Source organism: Eutrigla gurnardus, assembly GCF_963514095.1.
Source record: "Eutrigla gurnardus genome assembly, chromosome: 3".
NCBI classification, from domain to species: Eukaryota; Metazoa; Chordata; class Actinopteri; order Perciformes; family Triglidae; genus Eutrigla; species Eutrigla gurnardus.
This window is the reverse complement of record NC_139917.1, coordinates 13,813,780-13,834,316: the sequence shown is the minus strand read 5'-3', so window position 1 is coordinate 13,834,316 and position 20,537 is coordinate 13,813,780. Positions and strand designations below refer to the sequence as shown.

The 20,537-nt window shown below is 42.3% G+C and overlaps 1 protein-coding gene across 1 annotated transcript in view; it reads left to right on the top strand.

Annotated features, from left to right (window-relative positions):
- The window catches only part of usp43a (ubiquitin specific peptidase 43a), a 99,979-nt gene that overhangs the window by 38,876 nt on the left and 40,566 nt on the right, over positions 1-20,537 (top strand). Inside the window, exons 4-6 of the mRNA XM_084002752.1 lie at positions 12,178-12,270; positions 16,685-16,820; positions 18,888-19,032. Coding sequence (XP_083858878.1) covers positions 12,178-12,270; positions 16,685-16,820; positions 18,888-19,032 — 374 coding nt within the window. The remainder of the gene's footprint in view (positions 1-12,177; positions 12,271-16,684; positions 16,821-18,887; positions 19,033-20,537) is intronic.

Here is a 20,537-nt window from a genome sequence, read left to right as displayed (position 1 = left end):
CCAAAATGTAGCCACATTTGTGTTAAACTAAAGTATTCTTCACTTCTATGTTACTATGTTACTAAACATTTACTGATTTTAAATGACCATTAATGATTGCTGTCACCCTTTCAACTAGCCTATCTTATCTTATCTTATGTTAATTGCTAATGCTAATCATTAGCATGCTGACTCTGTGGCCAGTAGCTCTAAAGCCGTGTTCACCTTTGAGGTCCGCAACGTAAATTTTTCGTGCAACACGATTCAAGTCACCGCAGAGACGTGACGAAGCCTATCAGCATTGAGATTCTCCTCGTGTCGTCCCTCGTCAGTGGATCGTAGTCTGTGGTCTCCCTTACATTTCATACAGAGACCGAACGAAAACTATGACAACAAACAACAAACAAACAACAAGGTCGCTGCGTATTTATGCCGAGACGACGTCATTTTAAGTGTTAGCTACAATGTTAGCATAGCCTAGCTCTGAGCAATCCGAACACCATTCAGTAAACAAGCAGTTACGTTATTTGCTTAGCGTCTTGCGGACAGACTTAACAAACCATGACTTTTTACCAATGGTCACAATTATGTCTTTACTTCGGCATAATTTTTATCTGTTTATTTCAGTTAAATCACAACAAAGTTGTTTGATTTCGGCGCATGCCGCTGTAGTAAACCAGGCGATATGTGTCTGGCTATTCATAATGAATACAGCTTAATTAAATTCACAGAGCACCTCTGGCTGATGTATGAACACCGACAGGATGCTGTTTGATTCGCCGGTGTATTAGTGGTTATTTCAGCCATGACGGATGAAATATTGTCGGTATCAGAGTTAAGCCCCGCCTCCTCTCCTGATGTCCAGCCCGGACTAATAAACACAATTGATCCTGCAGCCTTTTGGTGTGAGCTTGGCTTAAGAGAGTGGGTGTCACTGCCCTCTGCTGGAATTTAAGAGGAATGAGGCTGGAATGTATCGATGTTTGCTCCAGGACAAATTCTTTACAGGATATGTCGACGTCAAATGTTCCCCATCCAGAGATTCCACATCATGTTCTTAAAATGATGGGATTAAAAAAGTAAATAAAAACGCGGACATGCACACACGCACCCACAAACAACATCCTTCCATAGTCAGAGTCCTGAGTGCAGCAGCAGCAGCTTATTTTTACAGTTGTTTTCTCTTGTTGTGTCCATGAGTCATGACGGGTTGTAACATAGCAGCTAACAAGCTTATCGTGTAACTGCAACCCTCGGAGTGTGGGACTGAGGGATTCACCTGAGGGGGTTTGAGTAAGATGTGTATAAATATGGAAAGAGGTAGAGAGAAAAGAAGCAGAAGATGTGATTCCTTTTCACACCTCTTCATGTGAGGCTGTAACAGTTATGACATGCTGGTCCTTTTGTTAAACTGCTAGTGGCGATTACAGTTCTAGTCAATAAGTTCATGTGAATGCTGTTCTCTAACTTATAATGACCTTCCTTGTTGCTTGAACTGATGGTTCTTTTTCATTTCAGAATGAACCCCATGAATTTTCCTCCTGTACCACCATAGAGTTCACATTTGTCCAATACTTTGCTTTATAACCAAATACTTGCTAAACTAACGGTCTTAGCTAATTAAGATGTTAATTGAAACATTATTTCCAATGTTTAAAAAGTCTAAAACACATCTTTCCCAGAATGAGGGAATAAATTACTTCCATAAAATGCTTCTTTATAAAAGAAAAATAGATATATAACAGTACACCTACACCGTTTATTAAATATCTGTAATGAAATAGTAAAAAATGGCCAAGACACCAGGGTGACAGCTTTAAATTGCCCATTTTGTACAAACTAGATTGATTGGCTAATCATCTAATATTTTTTTCCCCCCAATATTTACAAAACAATCACGATACTTTTGTTAATTCCCAAAGAAGTCTAAAACTCGAAGAAAGCATGCTGCTTCACAATGAGGGTAACTTGGTCATTAGTTTCAAACAGGTGATTCCATGTGGTATTATTATATATCATAACCTGCCTGGGGATAGCAGATAACACTTGACACTTAGCTACATGGTACATTTACATCACAGGACGGCAGTGTTGCATTAATGTTACATTCCCAGTAACTTAATAACTTCTATAAATGGTAATGGAATGAAGCGCTCTATATGCTCACCCAGTCTTCATTTCCCGTCTGAACAGTTTGTGTTCCCTCTCTTACAGCCTCGATATGCTCTCTTCTTCATATCGCAGAAACACTCTACAAGAAATTATTATTATTATTTTTTTATTTAGCACTTCCATTACTTTCTCACTCCAAGACCTTAATGAAGTAGCGGCTACATCGCCACAAAGCACATCACACACACGCAAGCGATGCTCTAATTGAAACCACCGAGTGTTTATTTGTTTCCGTGCTGCGAGGCAGTATTATCCCCGGTGACTCACGCTCATTAAATAAATAATCGACAAAGACGGATGGTTTTGGAATTTGTTTTTCTACTCGGCGTTTCAGCAGACCTTCCTCGGAGTAAATATGCTTTTTATCCATTTGTATTCTCATCACATTAGTCTGTCTCGGTCTGAGCCGGTTTCAGTCTGCAGAGTCGGGAGACCTTCATCTGCTCTCCTCCTCTTCACTTTGTGTAATCACCGGGGAACCGGAGCCTCTGTGACTCTTAATGCACTCTAACAAAAGAGCAATTTCTCAGCTTCTTATTTTTGCTTTTTTTGTTTCTGGCTTTCGTCTGTCTCCGTCTACTTCTGTGTCTCGCCGGCCTTCCCTCCTCTCTCTCTCTCTCTCTCTGTCTCTATAACGTGATTGATCTCTCTCTTTCTTCCCACTTCTTCCTTCCTGGTTCTTTTTATATCTCACAGAGATGCTCCTCAGAGGCATCCAGTGGAGTTGTCTGATCTGAATAAATGTTTGTGATTAGAGTCGGGGCTGTCTTGTGGTTTAAGGCTGCTGATGTGGGAGTCGGCGCTCAAGTCGCTACGTTGTGCCGCTGTGGCGTTTAAATGAGTCTTTGTCAAAGCCCCCCCTCCTCTGTCTGTCGCTCTCAGTTTGTGGCATCTATTTTTAATGGCCTGGGAGACGTGCGGAAAGCCCCAGCCTCTATCTCTGTCTTGACAAACAAGATAGTTGGTGATTTTTTTGTTTTTTTTCTTATCCCAGTGGCTTTTATTTGGACGCAGATTCGTTGTGAAAACGTTCAGGAAATTATACAGTTTGTCTAATAAATGTTGTCAGATACAAACTCCAATTTGATTTTCAGGTTTGTAGAGCTATTGGAACAAAGGAAACTGACAAATCAACAAGCAACAATAATCCCGCTGTTTTCTCAGCCCCTGAAAAGTAGAGCCGATAGCCGCTAACAGTTATAGCGTTAAATATACGGGATCTGTCCGGTGTAAGACATTCTCTCCACCAATCGTGTATTTTTACGACGGATTCTTTGAAGACTTAACACTTCATAAAGGAGTGCAAACTTTATCAAAGATGGTGCGCAGGCGCTCCACGTCTCACCCAGGTCGGGATGTGCTGGCGTCGACCTCTCTGGGGCATCCATCTGGTCGCTCCATCCGTGCCACGCAGCTGAGTCGCTGCTGAAAATATGGCCAGACATTGAGCTTCCCTACTTTCACCACCCACATTGTTTCCTCCGAGCTCAGCCTTACGCACGGCATCGCTCTCTCTCCTCACGTCATCCGTCATTTTCCAACTCAATTGGATTTCTACAGTTCCACAGACTGTGAAGGTAGTCACCGTGACATCACGGTCGTTCTGAAGCCTTGAGGTCGGCATTTTGGCCGTGGCCATCTTGTTTTATTTGCAACCACAAGGAGAGGAGAGGGTGGAGCTAAGTACAAGTAAATGCTGAATAAGACATTTTAAGTCCTCCAAAATGTTACAATGAACTTTCATGAATTGAAAACTGTGAAAGGGTTCTAAGACAAAAACAGCGACAATCACAAGGTAGCCAAGTCCGAAAGTATACCCTACTGTATCCTCTATTTTACCCTAAATGCACAATCATTTACTAAATAATCATCATGCTGTATTGAAAAGACTTGAAACTAGTAATTGGGACCATAAACGTAAATGTTTATAATGTTTACTGAGGTAATAAATCAAGTGAGAAGTAGGTTCATTTTCTGAAAGACTGAACATCTTATGGCATCAGAGTTGCCCCCTGCTACGGGAAAGAATGCAGAAGTTTAAGGCACTTCCGTGTTGGCGTCACTACACACCCGGAGGTTGCTGCCGGGTTTTAAAGGGGACTTAATATGCTTTTCTGCCTTTTCCCATTCCTCTAGTGTGTTGTATAGTTAGAATGTGTCCAGGAGTGAAAAAAATATCCAGTGAGTGCTCCATTGCTGTGACTGCTCCACAGCCTACTTGTAGCAAAGTTTGATTTTATTGTGGAATTCAGCCAGCCGTCTTCTCTGCGGGGAAAACAATCCTTCCTGCGTATGAACATTAAGTGTGCACGGAGAGGAGGGGCTGTTCACAGACGGGTCCGAGAGAGAGTGAAGAATGACAGGGAGAAAGAGCTATGTGGAGATGAATGAACGGAACGATATTTATATTTCAATTCAATCAATTAGTGGCGCTTGGTGTTGATTCTGTGGCGCTGCGCCACACATTGGTCTATGTAATGGGAATCACTCGTTAAGTCAGTCACTTTAGTTTGTAAACAGCATTAACTCACTGAAGTAGCTCCTTTTTTGGGAATGACTTCTTCTGCAGTATTGCTTTCAGCCATGTTTGCTTTCACTCATGCTTGTTGAAAGTTGTTGAGCTGCATCAGTTGTGCTGTGATGTGAGCGTACGTCCGCAGCATAATGGTGTGACTTTATGACACCAACCAATCAGAATATCACAATATACTTTTTTTATCATGTAAAAAATATACCGGTATTATCGTGAACGATATAGGATATGGCCCACCCCTAGTTTTTATTCACAATTAAGCGTGTATTTTTCTTTATTATTCATTTTTATTTTTCAAGCAAGAAATTTGATCAAACTAATTTGCGGTTCGAGCTTCTTGAATGTTCTGCCATCGTATATTTCCATCGCATTGGGATGAAGACGACTATGTTGTGGAAACAATATCCAGGTATGAGCCACATTAGCCCTGAGCTGCTGTACTCGAGTCAAGGCACAACCTCCCATCTCCCCACTGTCTATGCTCTACCCTTCTGCAGTGGCTGCATTGTGTGTGTGTGAGTGTGTGTGTGTGTGTGTGTGTGTGTGTGTGTGTGTGTGTGTGTGTGTGTGTGTGTGTGTTTCCTGGTGAATGTGAATCTGTCTGAATAATATTAGCTTCTGGATTTGGCTTTATAGAAGAGTTTATATTCTCAAACTTTTCCTGTCTGGGACCCAAACTGTGTCTGTTGAAGTTCAGGATTCCAGATTCTTGGCTCATTAAAACACACTAGCTCTTTTCCACTGTGGCGATCCACCAGAACATTCTGTGTGAACACACACACACACACACACACTGCACTCAACGCTGGCTGGCTGGCTGGCTGGCTGGAGACCATAGTGACTTGTTTGCAGCCTCAGTTTCACCTCACATGAATGTGTCCTGTGAGAGGGAGAAAGAGAGAAGCTGCTTTAAAGGTTAAAGAAGCTTTTCTCTAAAGGTTGCCAGTTTTAAAAAGAGAAAAACCTTAACATAAACCCTATATACAGAACTATAGCTAGGGCTGCAGCAAGAAAACGCCTTCTCGACAAGCCAACTGCAGGGGGATGGAAAGCAACCCCTATGTTTGATCTTTATTGAATGCTTGGAACAGCGCTGTATTTATGCTGGGCTACAGAAAGCATCTATTCTGCCCTGTGTGCTGCACTTCTGGTGTTTATTTCCTGGTCACTGAGAGTTGAGATATCTTCAAATACAGTTTGTCACTGTCACTTTGGAGCCAGCCATCCAATCACAGTCGAGGAGGGGCGGGACATATACCACAGAGACAAACGACCACATGTAGGCCATGTGCTGAACAACAACAACATTAGAGGAGAAATTAATTCACACGGACCGGCAGCCCTCTCCCCATGTGCTTCGGCGTTCCTTTCATCCACGTACTCTGCCTTGTGCTGACAATTTTACTTGTGCACATATTTCCGTCTCTTAGCAACCAGACACAACCAAATCATCTCAGCGTTGCCCCTCTGTTCTGCATTTGACAGTAAACGAGTATTTGATGAGTTCTCAAACTAAATTTAAAAACTATCACATTTAGTAATTTGCAAAAAAAGGAAGTGGCGATAACACCACATGAGCCAGCGACAGGGAGTCACCACGGGGGAACGCGACAGCTTTGACTGGCCAGTTTTAAGTGTTGAACATGCTGTAATGCAATAAACAACATAAGTGGAGAAAATATTCAAGGTAAAAAAAACACATTTAAAAAACTGTCTAAATATACTTTGAAAGCATGATACACTTGCAAAATGTTGTGGACGGAGACTCCAAATGATGAGTGTGAGAGCGATGCTCACATCGCTCTTTGCAGCCGGCATGCATCGTCTTGACTGCTGCTGCTTATTTGTTTTATGGGTTTTCTGTTCACTTGCACTGACCACTGTGTGGTTGAGCTAGTATCAGTGTTTTAAATGAGTGCAGTTGCGTGACAGCTGGCAGACCAAACAAAGGATGGGAAGTGGATCTGACTTCAGACGGCCAATACCCAACTAAATTCCAATATTGCAGATACAATTATATTTTATATCATTATTCTCAGCACAAAAAAAAAATCCCAATCGGCCAGTTTCAGCCTAGTGTTCCATCCTCGCTGCGTCCTCAGCATGTAAAAGTGCAGACAGACTGCCAGACACTGCTCTGGGTCATTAGGATCCTGGACTTGGTCCCCGAATCCCAGAATATACAAAATGTTGCCTGTTTATTTTATTTAGGTGTTGTGGCAAATCTGCATCGCTGCCGGTTTGAACAGTTTTGATGTGAGATAATCACAGGGGAGTATTTCACATTTTGGCTTAATTTATTCATCAGGGCCGTGGTGTGACGAATAAACAACCTCTTAAGGCCTAAAGAGGGCGAATTAACACTTATAGAAGTGAAGGCGAGAAAGTTGGTATGAGATTTAACACAAGTGTGTGTGTGTGTGTGTGTGTGTGTGTGTGTGTGTGTGTGTGCATATGTGTGTGTGTGTGTGTGTGTTTGAATCTTGACTTCTCCTTTAGCTGAGTTAATTTCCCCTGACGGGGGTCTCTACTCGTGCTCCCTGATAGAGGGAGATGAGTGCCCTCCAATCCATAGCCAGTGACACATGACTGACTGACTGACAGCAGGACAGAAGAAAATTAACTCTCTTAGCTCTCTCTGTCTCTCTCTCTCTCTCTCTCTCTCTCTCTCTCTCTCTCTCTCTCTCTCTCTCTCTCTCTCTCTCTCTCTCTCTCTCTCTCTCTCTCTCTCTCTTTCTCTCCAGTCCCCGGAGCAGAGCAGCACTGACCTATAGACAGCTATGCTATATAATGCAGCTAAGTTTGTGGTTGTGTTTAGGTGAAGTGAAACTACTCCTTACGTACTTTTTGACTGGATTAGTGGATTACTGTATTGTAATGGCAATGTAATAATATCTCCTAAACAAACATAATTAATCACACAAACACAATTCATTGCTAGGATGCGTTTCTAGATGTTAACTGTCAAGTTCCTTCCTTTACATAATTAAGTTAGTCACTTATTTTCTCTGTTTTTTAACGTCAAATGCGAGTGACACAAATAACAGTAATGCAGGTGCTACATCAGGTGGGCTTGTATTGTGCTTGCTGGTTCGCTGCTCACCTAAATGGAGTACTTTCAGTATCACTGTGACTATCCATGAAGTCAGAACTGCAGGTCAAAATGTGTACAGTGACGGTGAATTCAAGTACATTTATGAAAGATGATGAAGAAATCTCAGTGGTACAACAGAAACCAGATTGAAATGTCTTGATATTCTTGACCTTTGTTGATAGAACGGATTGTGTTGAGTGATGTTTACTGCAGTTGAATCTATCTGGCTATCAACTTTCAACCTTTAGAGGAGGAAAGGTTTCGTTTAATGTAACCTCTAACTTTTCTTTACTGTATTATATACTATAATAACTCTTTGGTGTGTGTCCACCTGAGCCTCCATCCAATAAGGCCGACACCTTAAATAAGGCCAAGGAGGCTGTGGCTAAACAATCAGGTTTCTTTAAGAAGAAAATGTAAGTTTTGAGAATCTTGATGAAAATAAAACGCGAAAAGAAAAAGGGAATTTTTTATCAGACTTGAGTCTTTAAACATTGAATTAATGGGATCAAAAGGTGCAACATATTCTTTAATTGTCCATAATATATACATTATTATTTATTTATTTATTTTTTATAATGAATGAATACATTTTTTTTCTTAACATTTGATTGAATGGACTGGCACAAAAACTGTCAACATACAGTTCAGATTTATGCATCCGTTGCCACAGTTGATTCACCAAAAGAACTATTCATTAGCGGTCAGATTTTGCACACATTTAACTCGAGTAAAAACCAACATGGACTAATAATACATTTTATATTTCTGTGGGCAACTCTGACTACAGCAGCTCTTCACTGACTCGGTGCTGCAGCATCGGCATCATTCCCTTTGTAGTCCTGCAAAGCTTCTCAGTTTAGAATAAGAGTGTGAACAAAGCTGGAATCAGGCAGCGTGATACCAGAGATGCTGCCGCTGGACGCTTCTTCATTTAGACCCAAGTGGAGGGAGGCTGGGCATCTCAGCTGCTGCTGTGTGGTGCGTGTGTTTGTGGGTGTTTGTGGTACAGCTGCTACTGCTGGCCAACCTAAAGGATGCTGGACTTTTGGTTTGACACCTGAACATTTTACTCAGGAGCCAAAATCCCTCTGTCTATTACATCAGCAGGAAGACTTATCTTATATTTCCACCACACTGGGAACATTGCAAACCTCCAAGTAGCATTTTTAAGTGACGCTCTGGATTATTCTTTTTTTGGTGCATGTGGATGTTCCTGCACGAACATGTGTGCATTTCCGTGTGAGCAAGGGTTTCGGGGCGTGAACAGCGTTGTGTGGATGTGAGTGAATACGGCCTGTCAGTCCGCTTCACCGAGTACAAACTGGAATCATTAGCGGGCCTGTGACTGGCTGTCACCACGGCTGCTACACTGACAGCGAGGTTATGAGGAGTTTGAAAACTGTTGTATTATTTCCGGCGTATTTGTACATTTGACAAGTTTGTATCTTCCACAAACTTGAAACCAGCCCAGCTGGCAGAAATGATGGTGAGACGCGGGGAGATGAAAGGAGCATCTGGCAGCACGAGCACACGCAGGAATGTGAACACGCTCTGAGAGCTGTCGCTGGTAAGGCAGCATTATGCAGCAATAATTGCATCACGTTCATAATATTCCTTCAAGAATCAGATACAAACAAATATTAGCACGGACATCATATTAAAAACACATTCAGCAACTTATTAGCAATGTTCTAAAATTGTTTTATTAGGCGATGCTAGCCGACTCTCATTAACCAATCATTTACCGTTAACTGACCAGATCAGAGGCGCTGTGGTTGAAGTTACTAACAAGCCGCCCAGCTGCAACCGATGCTCAAACCAGGACATCAGGGAATGTCCGTCTGGTTAAGAGCGCAAGCGTGAAGTAAAGTTAAAACAGTAAAGTTATAAATGTGAATGTAGCAGTGCACAATTTATTTGTCTCTCAATAAATGCAACAACAAATAAATGAGACATGGTTTATTATTAACATCTATAAAACGAGTTAACTCAGAAGGCAACCCACGGTTCCCTAAAGTGGAGCTGATGCAGAAGTGCCTTAATCTTGTACTCATTCTTATAGCCAGCAGGGGGCGACTCCTCTGGTTGCCAAAAGAAGTCCGATTGTATAGAAGTCTATGAGAAATGACCCTACTTCCCACATCATTACCATTGTAAACATACGTTTATGGTCTCAAGCTGTAGCTTCAAGTCTTCTTCAATGCAGCATGATGATCGTTTGAATTATGATCAGTCAAATAGATGATAAAGCAGGGTGCTTTTGGGTGTTTTATACAGTCTGGGTGTTGCTGGTGTTTTTGATTTCGAACTTTAATCCTTTCACTGTGATTTAAATTCCACAAAAGTTAATTGTAAATTTTTAGTCACCTAAACTTCACCCTCTCTTGTCACGTCTAGTTGCTAAAAACGCAAGAATATGACGGCCAAAACGCCAAACTCGAGACTTCATAGTGAGAAATAAGTAAATAATACATCCACTTCTTACACGCAGTAAAGAAATACCATAGGAAACTACTGCATCAGTAGTTTCAAGTTTGTTTTGATCTTATTATCCTATTAAGGATAATGGGATAACTCAACCATCGTTGTCAAGTTGCTGCAGTGAAATAATCTCAAGTGAATAAAAGGATTATGCTTCACACTACGAGAGGATTATGTGACTCAAGAACAAAGTGAACATGGTGTTTTCACTTAACTACTATAGGAAAAGGCCAAATTACAGTCAGGTTGAGGGAAGGACAACAGGTTATTGAAGGCCAGGTTTCACTTTGTTCAGATAAAAGTGTTACTCACACCAGGAATGTGCGTAACTGGAAACTTCCTGTGGATTTGCAGTCGGAGCTACATGTTGTTGTACATGCTCATACATTCTCACACTCTTTGAGTTTCGGACTACGACTTGTTTCCGTCACGCAATCGTATCAGACATATTGAGGACTTCCTGAGAATTTTGAGCTACACGGACACACAGGTTAGAGCTGTAGAAGAATATAAATACTGTTGCTTCAACCCTTTTTCAATCCAGTTGAAAACAACATCTGCACTGATATCAGAAAAACGCATGACGACAGACAGACGGGCATTCACAGCTTCATTTTGCTTCACTAGCATCTTGGTCCACTTTGTTCCTCATTTACAGAGCCAGGGCTGCAGATGGACGACGGCTTTTTTTCTTTTTTTTCATGCAGCTAGTTTAAATCACTCAGAGGTCAAATATAATATACGTTTATATTTAAGTTGTCCTTTCAGTGTCCTAAGCTATTTAACATGCTGTTAACCCAACAGACACTTTGGCCTTTGATCATTTCAATGCCGACCATCGAAATAATGTGGCGAGCCAGATCTACTCGCTGGCAGACAGTTGCTGACCACTGCTTTAGATCATGATGAGGTCCGAGCAATATCTCTGCATGAAAACTGTGTTCGGCTGCATTCCTGCTGATGCCAGCCGCGGGTTGGGACCCTTGGTTCTCTACCCTCTTGTCACACTCTCTGATCAGTTTCACCCCTTTTGGCTCAAAGACCTTGACGGGTCCTGTCTACTCTTCCATCAGCCACGCTTTCTTGTTTTTGTCAACTCGACTGTCCTGCTGCCAGCCTTCTGTTCACTTTGAATCTTTGCTCCGACTGAGCCCGGCACTTTGTTGTCTTCTCCCTTCATCTCTGTCTGACTTCTTGTTTCCTCTGCCTATCCAACCTCAGCTGTCTGCCGCCCCATCTTTGTTCCTTTTCAGCTTAAACATTTCTCTTCACTATCCTCTCCGACTTTAAATTTCCCCTCCCACCTTTCATCCTGTAGTTTTCCTCTCGGCTTGCTATTCTCTCCGGAGTACGCTCTGCTCCTCTCCAGCTCGTGCTCTTTAGGATCCAGCCCCTTTTCATTTACTGCTATATCTCATCTGCCTAACTAGGGTTTTTTTTTTTGTGCAGAAATTCTGAACAGCATCCCACCTCTGTTGCTTTGCTGCCCTTTTTCTCTACAGCAGATCGGGTCCAGATGGCCTGATTCAGTGCTTAGTATTCTCCGCTGTCCGCGTGGAATATTCACCATTTAACCACAATGGAGTTTTATCTGCATGCAGCAAATAAGACGGTCCATTCTCCATTTAAGCGTGTTGGGAATGGAGATATCTGTGCATCCATCTGTCCATGTGTATGGAGTCATGTAAAGTTAAGAGAGCTTTCCTCTCTCAGCTTTGTGAACGGTGACACAGGATCAAATTTGGATTTGGCTGTGGAGAGTGAAACATATGTTTATATATATATGTGTTATAAACCTGGAGTATATGGTGAGCCAAAGTCATGCATAACAAAATGTTTTAAAATGTCTCTCTCTCTCTCTCTCTCTCTCTCTCTCTCTCTCTCTCTCTCTCTCTCTCTCTCTCTCTCTCTCCAGGTCTTCTCTGACGTGCCCTCATTGCCTTAAGCAGAGCAACACCTTTGACCCATTTTTATGTATCTCCCTGCCCATCCCCCTACGGCAAACCAGGTAATGTATGACACACAAGTGGTAGAATACATCTATTATAGGGGTGGGTAAAAATATCGATTCAGCAATGCATTGCGATTCTTTTCCCCGCAATTCAATATCGATTCAGCAATCTTCTGAATCGATTCAAGCCCCTGGCCAGTGGGGGCGCTGTGACCGACACCCTCGTGTGATTCGCGCTGTACGGACGGGGGCCGCACTATACCAAACTTACAATATGGCGACCGGAGTGAGTACACACCGGCCGTGGAAGCGCCGCGAATAAGCGCGTAGCGGAGCCCGCTTCCTTTCGGCGCCCTTGTTAAGCGATAGTGTCGTTCACACCGGACACGGAGCGCCGCGAATAGGCGCGCCCGTCCCGCGCCGTGAAGCGATCGTTTTGGCGTCTGCTCTATTTTTTGCGCGTGCCGCTAGCGAACGCATCAGTTCTGGCAGTAAATCACACAGTAGCTGTGTCCCAATTCAGGGTCTGCAGCCACAGCTAAAGAAACACGAGACAATCTGGCCAATTTTCAAAATAAAAGCAGTTTTCAAAATAAAATACCGCGATTGACAAATGCGATCATAGTTGTGTATCTCAACTCGCACTGGGAAACAGGAAGAGACAATACATTTAATAAATGTGAAGAGTAGATAAACAAATATGTGCATTTCAACGGTATATCTGCACTACTACTGTCTACTACCATAGCTTCCGTGGCCGGTGTGAACCCGTTACATGCACTGTAGTTCAGTGTTTAAGCAGTGTCCTGTTTTATCATATCATGAGTTATACCACCGCTGTTCATAAGGCATGAAACTAAATAAATGATTTGAAAAAATGATTTGGAACTCTTACTTGTGTATTTCTACTTGAAACTGAATCGATATCGAAGCATTTCAATCAATATCGAATCGAATCGATATTGAATCGAATCGTGACCCAACGAATCGAAATTGAATCGAATCGTGAGATTCTAAACAATACCCAGCCCTAATCTATTATATCTATTTATGTATATATATAAATATATATACACGCACATATATGTGTATATAAAAAAATATATATATACTGTATATATACACACATATATACATGAGAATATTCTGCCGTACTCTCCCACACCACACCAGGGAAATGCCAGAATTCTCAATACCCATTTTGACACCAAAGACTCGCTCTACCTCTGAGCTAGGGCTGAGCGATTTTATCGATTCTGCGATATAAATCGATATTTTGTTTCCACAGAAAGTATCGATTTTTGAGCCACGAGTATCGATACATTAAGTCCCATTCAAATCCCCCTGGCACTCTGCTCGCTGCGCCGAGAGACAGCCGTGCAGGATCGCGGCGCTTCGCGTCTGGTCTGAACTACACTATTGGTTAACAAAGGCGCCGAAAGGAAGCGTGCTCCGTTCGCGGTGCTTCAGCGGCCGCCCGGTTCACGCCGGCATGATGCCAGGTTCACACCAGCTGCTGCAAAGCGTCACAGCCACGAAAATCACACATGATCCGCTGCCCCCCCAGTTCAGACCAGACGCGTATTTCTCCGCGACGGTCGACAAGTGCTTCTGCTCAGCTGTTATTCATTCAGAGCTATTTTTTTCATCGTGGGCAAGTAAATAACCTCATGAAATTAATAAGCCATATTACTGTAGACACCCAAAACCCCACCCCCTGCCCCGTAGCCAGCCCACTCCGTTGCTCTGTGTATGTGTGTGTGTGTGTGTGTGTGTGTGCTTTGTAAGTACAGTTTGCACTTCAATAAATGTAACTTATTTTCTCACCACATATTTGATTTATTTTGTCCAGCATTTGCAAGCTGGAGACTCTCTGTCCATTCAGAGCCAAATATTGTGTAATTGATTCTTTCAGTTTATATTAATTCAATCCAAGTCAATGGAACACTCACAAGATGTCACCAAAATCACACTGTCCCTTTAAAAACTTTCAGAAAATGATGTAAGTGTATCAAATCATATAAAATCGAATCGTATAAAATCAAATCATATTGTTGGCTGAATATTGTGATTTATATCGTATCGTGAGCTGAATATCGTGTATCGTATCGTATCGTGAGATTAGTGTATCGCTACAGCCCTACTCTGAGGCACAGCCCATAATACCCCAATCAGCAAGAATGACTGAAATCATCTTTATGTGTGCAAGGCCTTTAACATGAGTTGAATGAGGGGCGACTTGGTAAACAAGTCATAGTGGAGAACCACAACACTGTATGTTTGGTCTCTTCTGAGCTCCGTTCTCTGTCCACACATAAGACATCTTAAAAAGAAAGGAGAAGCAAGAAATATCAGTCGAGTTCCAGTCACAAGATTTCACGATTTGCCGATATTCAGTGTTCAGTGAATCCCTCTATCTTCAAACATGCAGACGACGCTGCTCTGCTTCCTCTCTGCATGCATTACCGCCACAATCCCAAACTCACTTTTACAGCATGAGTTCTCTGACAGTGTGTGGTCTGTGCCCCCCCCACCCAACACACACACACTCACACACACACACAGAGGCCTCATTGCATCGTCCTGCTGCAGCAGTATCCCAGCAGAATGCCTGATCAGTGTGAGGCCCCCAGAGACACAGCAGGGTCTGGCTTGCAGTAGGACATCGAGGTCTGGGTGCTGCAGATAATGCAGAGACGGAAGGAGGATGGAAGCATCTCTGACTGTTTTCTCCCAATCTAACCTTGTGCAGTCAGACTTAGCATAATTCAAATTGCATTGTGGGTAATATAGACGGCAGGTTTTGACGAGGAGGAGGAATGCATGGAATAAGCAAGGTGATCTGTTTTGCTTTTTCTAAGACTGGACATGTCGCTACAACGCAAAATCAGTGGAGTAGGGTTTTAAAAGATAGAATGTTGGTGTCGTAATACAAGATTTAAATGGCCAAACAGCAACATTTTTTACTGCAAGAAAACAAATTTCCGCGACCATGAATACAGGATAAGCGGTAGACAATGGATGGATGGATCCATGATCTTCTAAAAATGCAAATGTGTTCACCAACTCATTCTTAAAAATCAGTTCCCTTTCGAAAAAAAAAGATTATAAATTCTTATTTGATACTGTACTGAACCAAAAAAATGAAAGGAACACACAGTCGCACATCAGATCTTGATGAACAGAAGTTGAAAATCGTTACTGATGTACATTGTATAATTTGTTGAGAACAAAATGATGGAACAACATTTTTTTTGAGTCGTGTATTTCAAGATATTTCAATGTTTTACTCGTACATACTTGCTGTTGGCTTGGCCTGGAAAAATGGATTCTGTAAGGAAGGAAAACATTGCAACAAAAACAGTGAGATCTGTCAACAATTTGAATCTTATCCCAGCTTAAACATTGGTTTTGAACCTCGATCCCCGTGCACGTCGTGCTCTGAGTTAGAACACATGACAGGTTGCTGTTTCATCCAGACTATCAGGCTCCAATCCAGCAGCGGGTTGGGAGGCTGCAAAAAAAAGCCTGCTTTGTAAGATGACACCTCTATTTCCTCTCGAGTGTCATCCTCCACCTCTCATCCCGTTTCACTGCACATCTCGGCGTCTCATCCAACAACGTAAACAAAACATCTGCTCAGATCCTCCGCTGTCTGCACAGCAAACACATTATTCACCTGAATAATACATGATGGGAAACAGGAAGTGGAGGCGTCAGCAACTTCTTCCCAAATGAGAAGGCATGACCTAACTCTCTGCTCTCTCATCTTCCTACGAGTCCTCCATCACCGCCGCCGCCTTCCCGACAGGAAGTGTTCAGATTGGGTCGCAGCACACGGCAGCTTCCTGCCGGACCGCCACCGCTGTGATGTGGTTTAGTTCGTCAAGTCCAGTCACGCAAACATCTACACACACAAACACACACACACAGACTTTACAGTTTATTCACTTTATGTTATGACATTATGTAAAATACAGACAAATCGAATGCCTTCTGCTCATGAAATTAGATTTCGTATGACAGAATCTTATTAGACATTTACCGGTTCAGCAGCGTTTCAAAGCTTAATTTTATTGAATGTTTTGTCGAGCAGCTGAAATACATCAAGACTCTATACATCTCTAGAACAAACTGACAACACAGCTCCTCCCCGCCCTGAATTCTGTTACATTAATCTCTCTCTCTTTGGTTTTGGGTGATATGTGTATCTCTAAGCGGTATGTGTGTGACAACGGATATATGTGTGTGTGTGTGTGTGCATACAAATATGACAATGACTCTGTATTACGCCGGGATGTGTTTGGAATCTGTAATAAATGTAAACATGCAAAATCAGAATTGCAAAACAATTTGGCACTTTGCTCTGTATCATCTGTCCTCTCTCTCTGCCCCCCCCCCCCCCCCCCCCCCCCCCCACACACACACACACACTTCCTCACCCTCCCTCCCATCGCCATTTGCCCCACAGGCCGCTGTGTGTGACGCTGGTGTTCAGTACGAAGGGTCAGAGGTACCTGCGGGTGGGGCTGGCTGTACCTCTCTTTGGTTCCCTGTCCTGCCTGAGAGCCATGGTGGCGGAGGAGGGCAACATCTCCCCGGACCAGGTACACACACACACACACACACACTCCCACGCGGTCCTGAGAAGAGCTGGAATCAGGTAGAATGAGTGGAAACACTTGTCTGGGGTGAACCATAAATATATATGGTCTTTAATGAAACATATTTGATGGTTCCAGCATCTAAAAGGTGAGGATTTGCTGCTCTGCTATATAAAACCTTTTACAGCCAAAGTTGTTCAATTTGTACTCATTTCGCGGCTGGCTAGTTAGCTAGCTACCTTGCTAATTCCACCAGGCTTTCATGCTACAGTGGATACAGAAAATGAGCCCAACAGCGGGCTCGTGGCCCTCGCCTTTAGCCACGGGTCAGCTGTTTCTTCACACTAACAGAACATTTAAATCCACTTCCCTGGCTTCCTGATGAAGAAATAGAGTTAGAGATGCCCACGTTCTACCCACACAGGTGTTTTCACTCACGGCGAGGCCTCTTTTCAGGACGCTGAGTGTTTCTGCATGTCCAGGATCTGTCCTCGGTAGGACGGGTTCTTCCAAGTCTAGTCCCACAGAGGCCAGGCCACACTGCTTCCTAGCATGGGCAACAGCCGAGAGAGGCTGCCAGTGTACATGCATGTGTTGTTTTCTTTAAAGCAAAACTTCATTTAGAATGAATCAATACATTTCAATTCATATACCTAAGTGTAGGGGATATTAATTGTGTGTGCCTCAAAACAATATACACAGATACAATATAAACACATTAACATTGCCGATTGCAAGACGCTGCTAGTTCACCCTCGACACAAACATAACAACTCATCAGCTCTTTCCACTGTTCCAACAATCACCAACTCTGGACTGGGTGAAATAAAGCCTTAATTCACTCAGTTAGATGTGAAAAGAAACCAGTGTTATTCTCTCAGGCTCCATTGAAAAACACATTCATTTTACCTTGGCAATTATGGCCTCATTCAATCTAGACAGAAACAAAATAAAAGTAATTTAAATTTTCCGCTGTTCCATCCACCCCCGTTTGTTAGAAAAGCCTTAATTCAGAGGTAGATTTGAAAATAACGCCGGCTCTTCCCCGCTGCCTCTCTGCCGTCGTCGGCCTCAGTGCTATTAATAGTCCGCTGAACCTGAGTGAGTGAAGATTCAGCAGCTGGATTGGCACCTCTGGCCTCAAACTTGTTCAGAGAGATTTTGCTGGACTGCTGAGGGTGAGGAAGCTGAAAGTTTACCAGCATATTCCCCCTGTGTACAAACGGGAAGCACTGAAAATCTTATAAAGGAAGGACTGAGTCCTCAGAATGATCCTAGATATTTGAACAGCCCTTCAATAACATGGCATCCTTCATATTCAGCCGTTTAAGGATCCTGCTTTTACTCACGCCCTGTGTGTACATAATTCAAATTTGTTAGTTTTGTTTTTGTACATCAAAATATCGGTCAGTAATATTAAAATGGGGAAGGCACTACACCAAACAAAACACAAAGACATGGGAGGACAAAAGCCAACATATTTCTAACAAATGGAATTTTTCCTCCTTTATTTTTGTGTTTGACAAAAACAAATCATAGGATTGAGCCATTTCTGTTCGCACACACACACACACACACACACACACACACACACACACACACACACACACACACACACACACACACACACACACACACACACACACATAAACACACAGACTGTCTGTCAAACTGGCTATTTACCAGTCTGTGACTCCACACTTTGGATCACTTATCATCATGATCAAAAGTGTGATTTTAGTCAAAGACACGGCTCTGTCTTCTCACTGGTGAAACCAGTGAGATTTCAATGAGTGAGTTCGTTAAGTGCAGTTGCCATAGTTACCTGCGGTTTAATAATCCTTTCACACATACTCATCACTTTAATATTATTAAACAGGACGAATGAACACAAATTAATAAATAGGGGGGGGGGGGGGGAATACTGAATTGGTTCTCCTCACTTAATACAAAAGTTATTAGATATTTGACTTAAACAGGAAATACACTTCTCTGATAGATAGAAACAACTTAATAGAAACTTGTACTTAATATGATATTCATGTTGAGTCTCTCTCCCTCCCCGTCCAGGTCATCCTCTCAGAGCTGTACTCCACGGGTTTCCAGCGCTCCTTTTCAGATGATGATGACCTCACAAAAATTGCTGATAGCGACGTCGTCTACGCCTTTCAGGCTCCTCCCCTTTATAGTCGTGGAGGCTCCGCACCACACTCAGGTAACAGCGAGGACCATCACAATCTGACCTCCCCTGCTCGTTATTATACTCATTCCTCATTTCCAGTTTCTGATTATATTTTATTTACATTGATTCCCACTTGCACGTTTAAATGTTTTTTTCACTCCCAGTGATTTTTCACTGGCAGATTTTGGTAAGAAGAGAACCAGCGTCTGCAATTTCCTTATTTATTTCTATGTCCGTATGCGCGATATCACCCACGCAAATTGTATTAAATGTGTCTGAATGCGTGAGTAATTATGAGTAACATGTCACCTGGATGATGATAAGAACCATCTAGAAGATGATGCCCCATGTCAGAGGTAAAACGCTTGCTTCCCCTCTAATTTTGTTCAAACAGCGACAGAAGAGCTCTGTGTCCTTGCACAGATAAAGTAGAGAGGCATGAGATTTCTAATCACTGCTCAGAGTACAAACTGCTTCTACAGAATATTAACATCTATGATTAACGCGGGCGAGGTGGGCTACATCCTCGGATATTAGTTTGAATGATGTGATTGCTGAACCTCTAACATTATTATATAAGCAATCCTTAGAAGAATAAATTTTACCCTGTGAACGGAAAGATGCATAACCCAGTGCAACTTTTAAAAGGGAAACAAATCATTACCGTACACTCCCTTTAACTGTCGAGTGGAAATGAAAAGAATGAGATGAGCCTGTTAACTTTCAGTCTCATTTAAAGCATTTAACATGATTACTGACATCAAAATTAGATTCCTATTGCAAAGAGAACCACGTTAGGGACACAGGATGGAGGATACAGGTCGTCAGCTGATGGTGGTAAATGGTGGCACTTTAGGCTGGAAACCAGTGGCCTCAGGGATCCGTGTTGGGTCCTGTACTCTTTAATAATAATGATGATAATGTATAAAGGATGTGCCTAGTGTAATACAGTCTGAATCATATTGCTGCAGACGACCCAAACATTTTTTTTTATTAATTATTGAGGACACTGACAAAGCCAATCTTCCAGAAGATCTTTGTGTGATGAGTAATAGGTGCGATCAGTGGTTACTGAAATTAAATCCAGGAAAATGAAAGCAGGGAAATCAAAGGATAGCCGTTAAATATTCAGTTGGAGGAGCAAGGGTAAGGACAAAGGATTTAGGTGGGTTAGGTTAAAAAAAGGAACGGAAAGGTGAAAGAAGCATCAAAAAAGAAAAACTCACTTAAATTTCAAATCGGTTCCAGATGGATTTTTTAAATTCTAATATGATGCTCGATAGGTTCATGTACACATTCACATGGATTATGTGGTGTATGTCTCATCACGTATGATCAACAGGTTCTTATTAAGAGTTAATTAGAGAAGTTATCGCACAGATGTACATCTGCCAGTAGATGAAATATATCAACTCCCAACTGTGTAGTGGAAGCTTATCTGCGTTGAGATTCCCCTCCTGCCATCAAGTGCTGAAAAAAACTCTAATACCATATAACACCTACTGGCTTTTCATCCTTTTTTCGGTCTTTGGACAGTA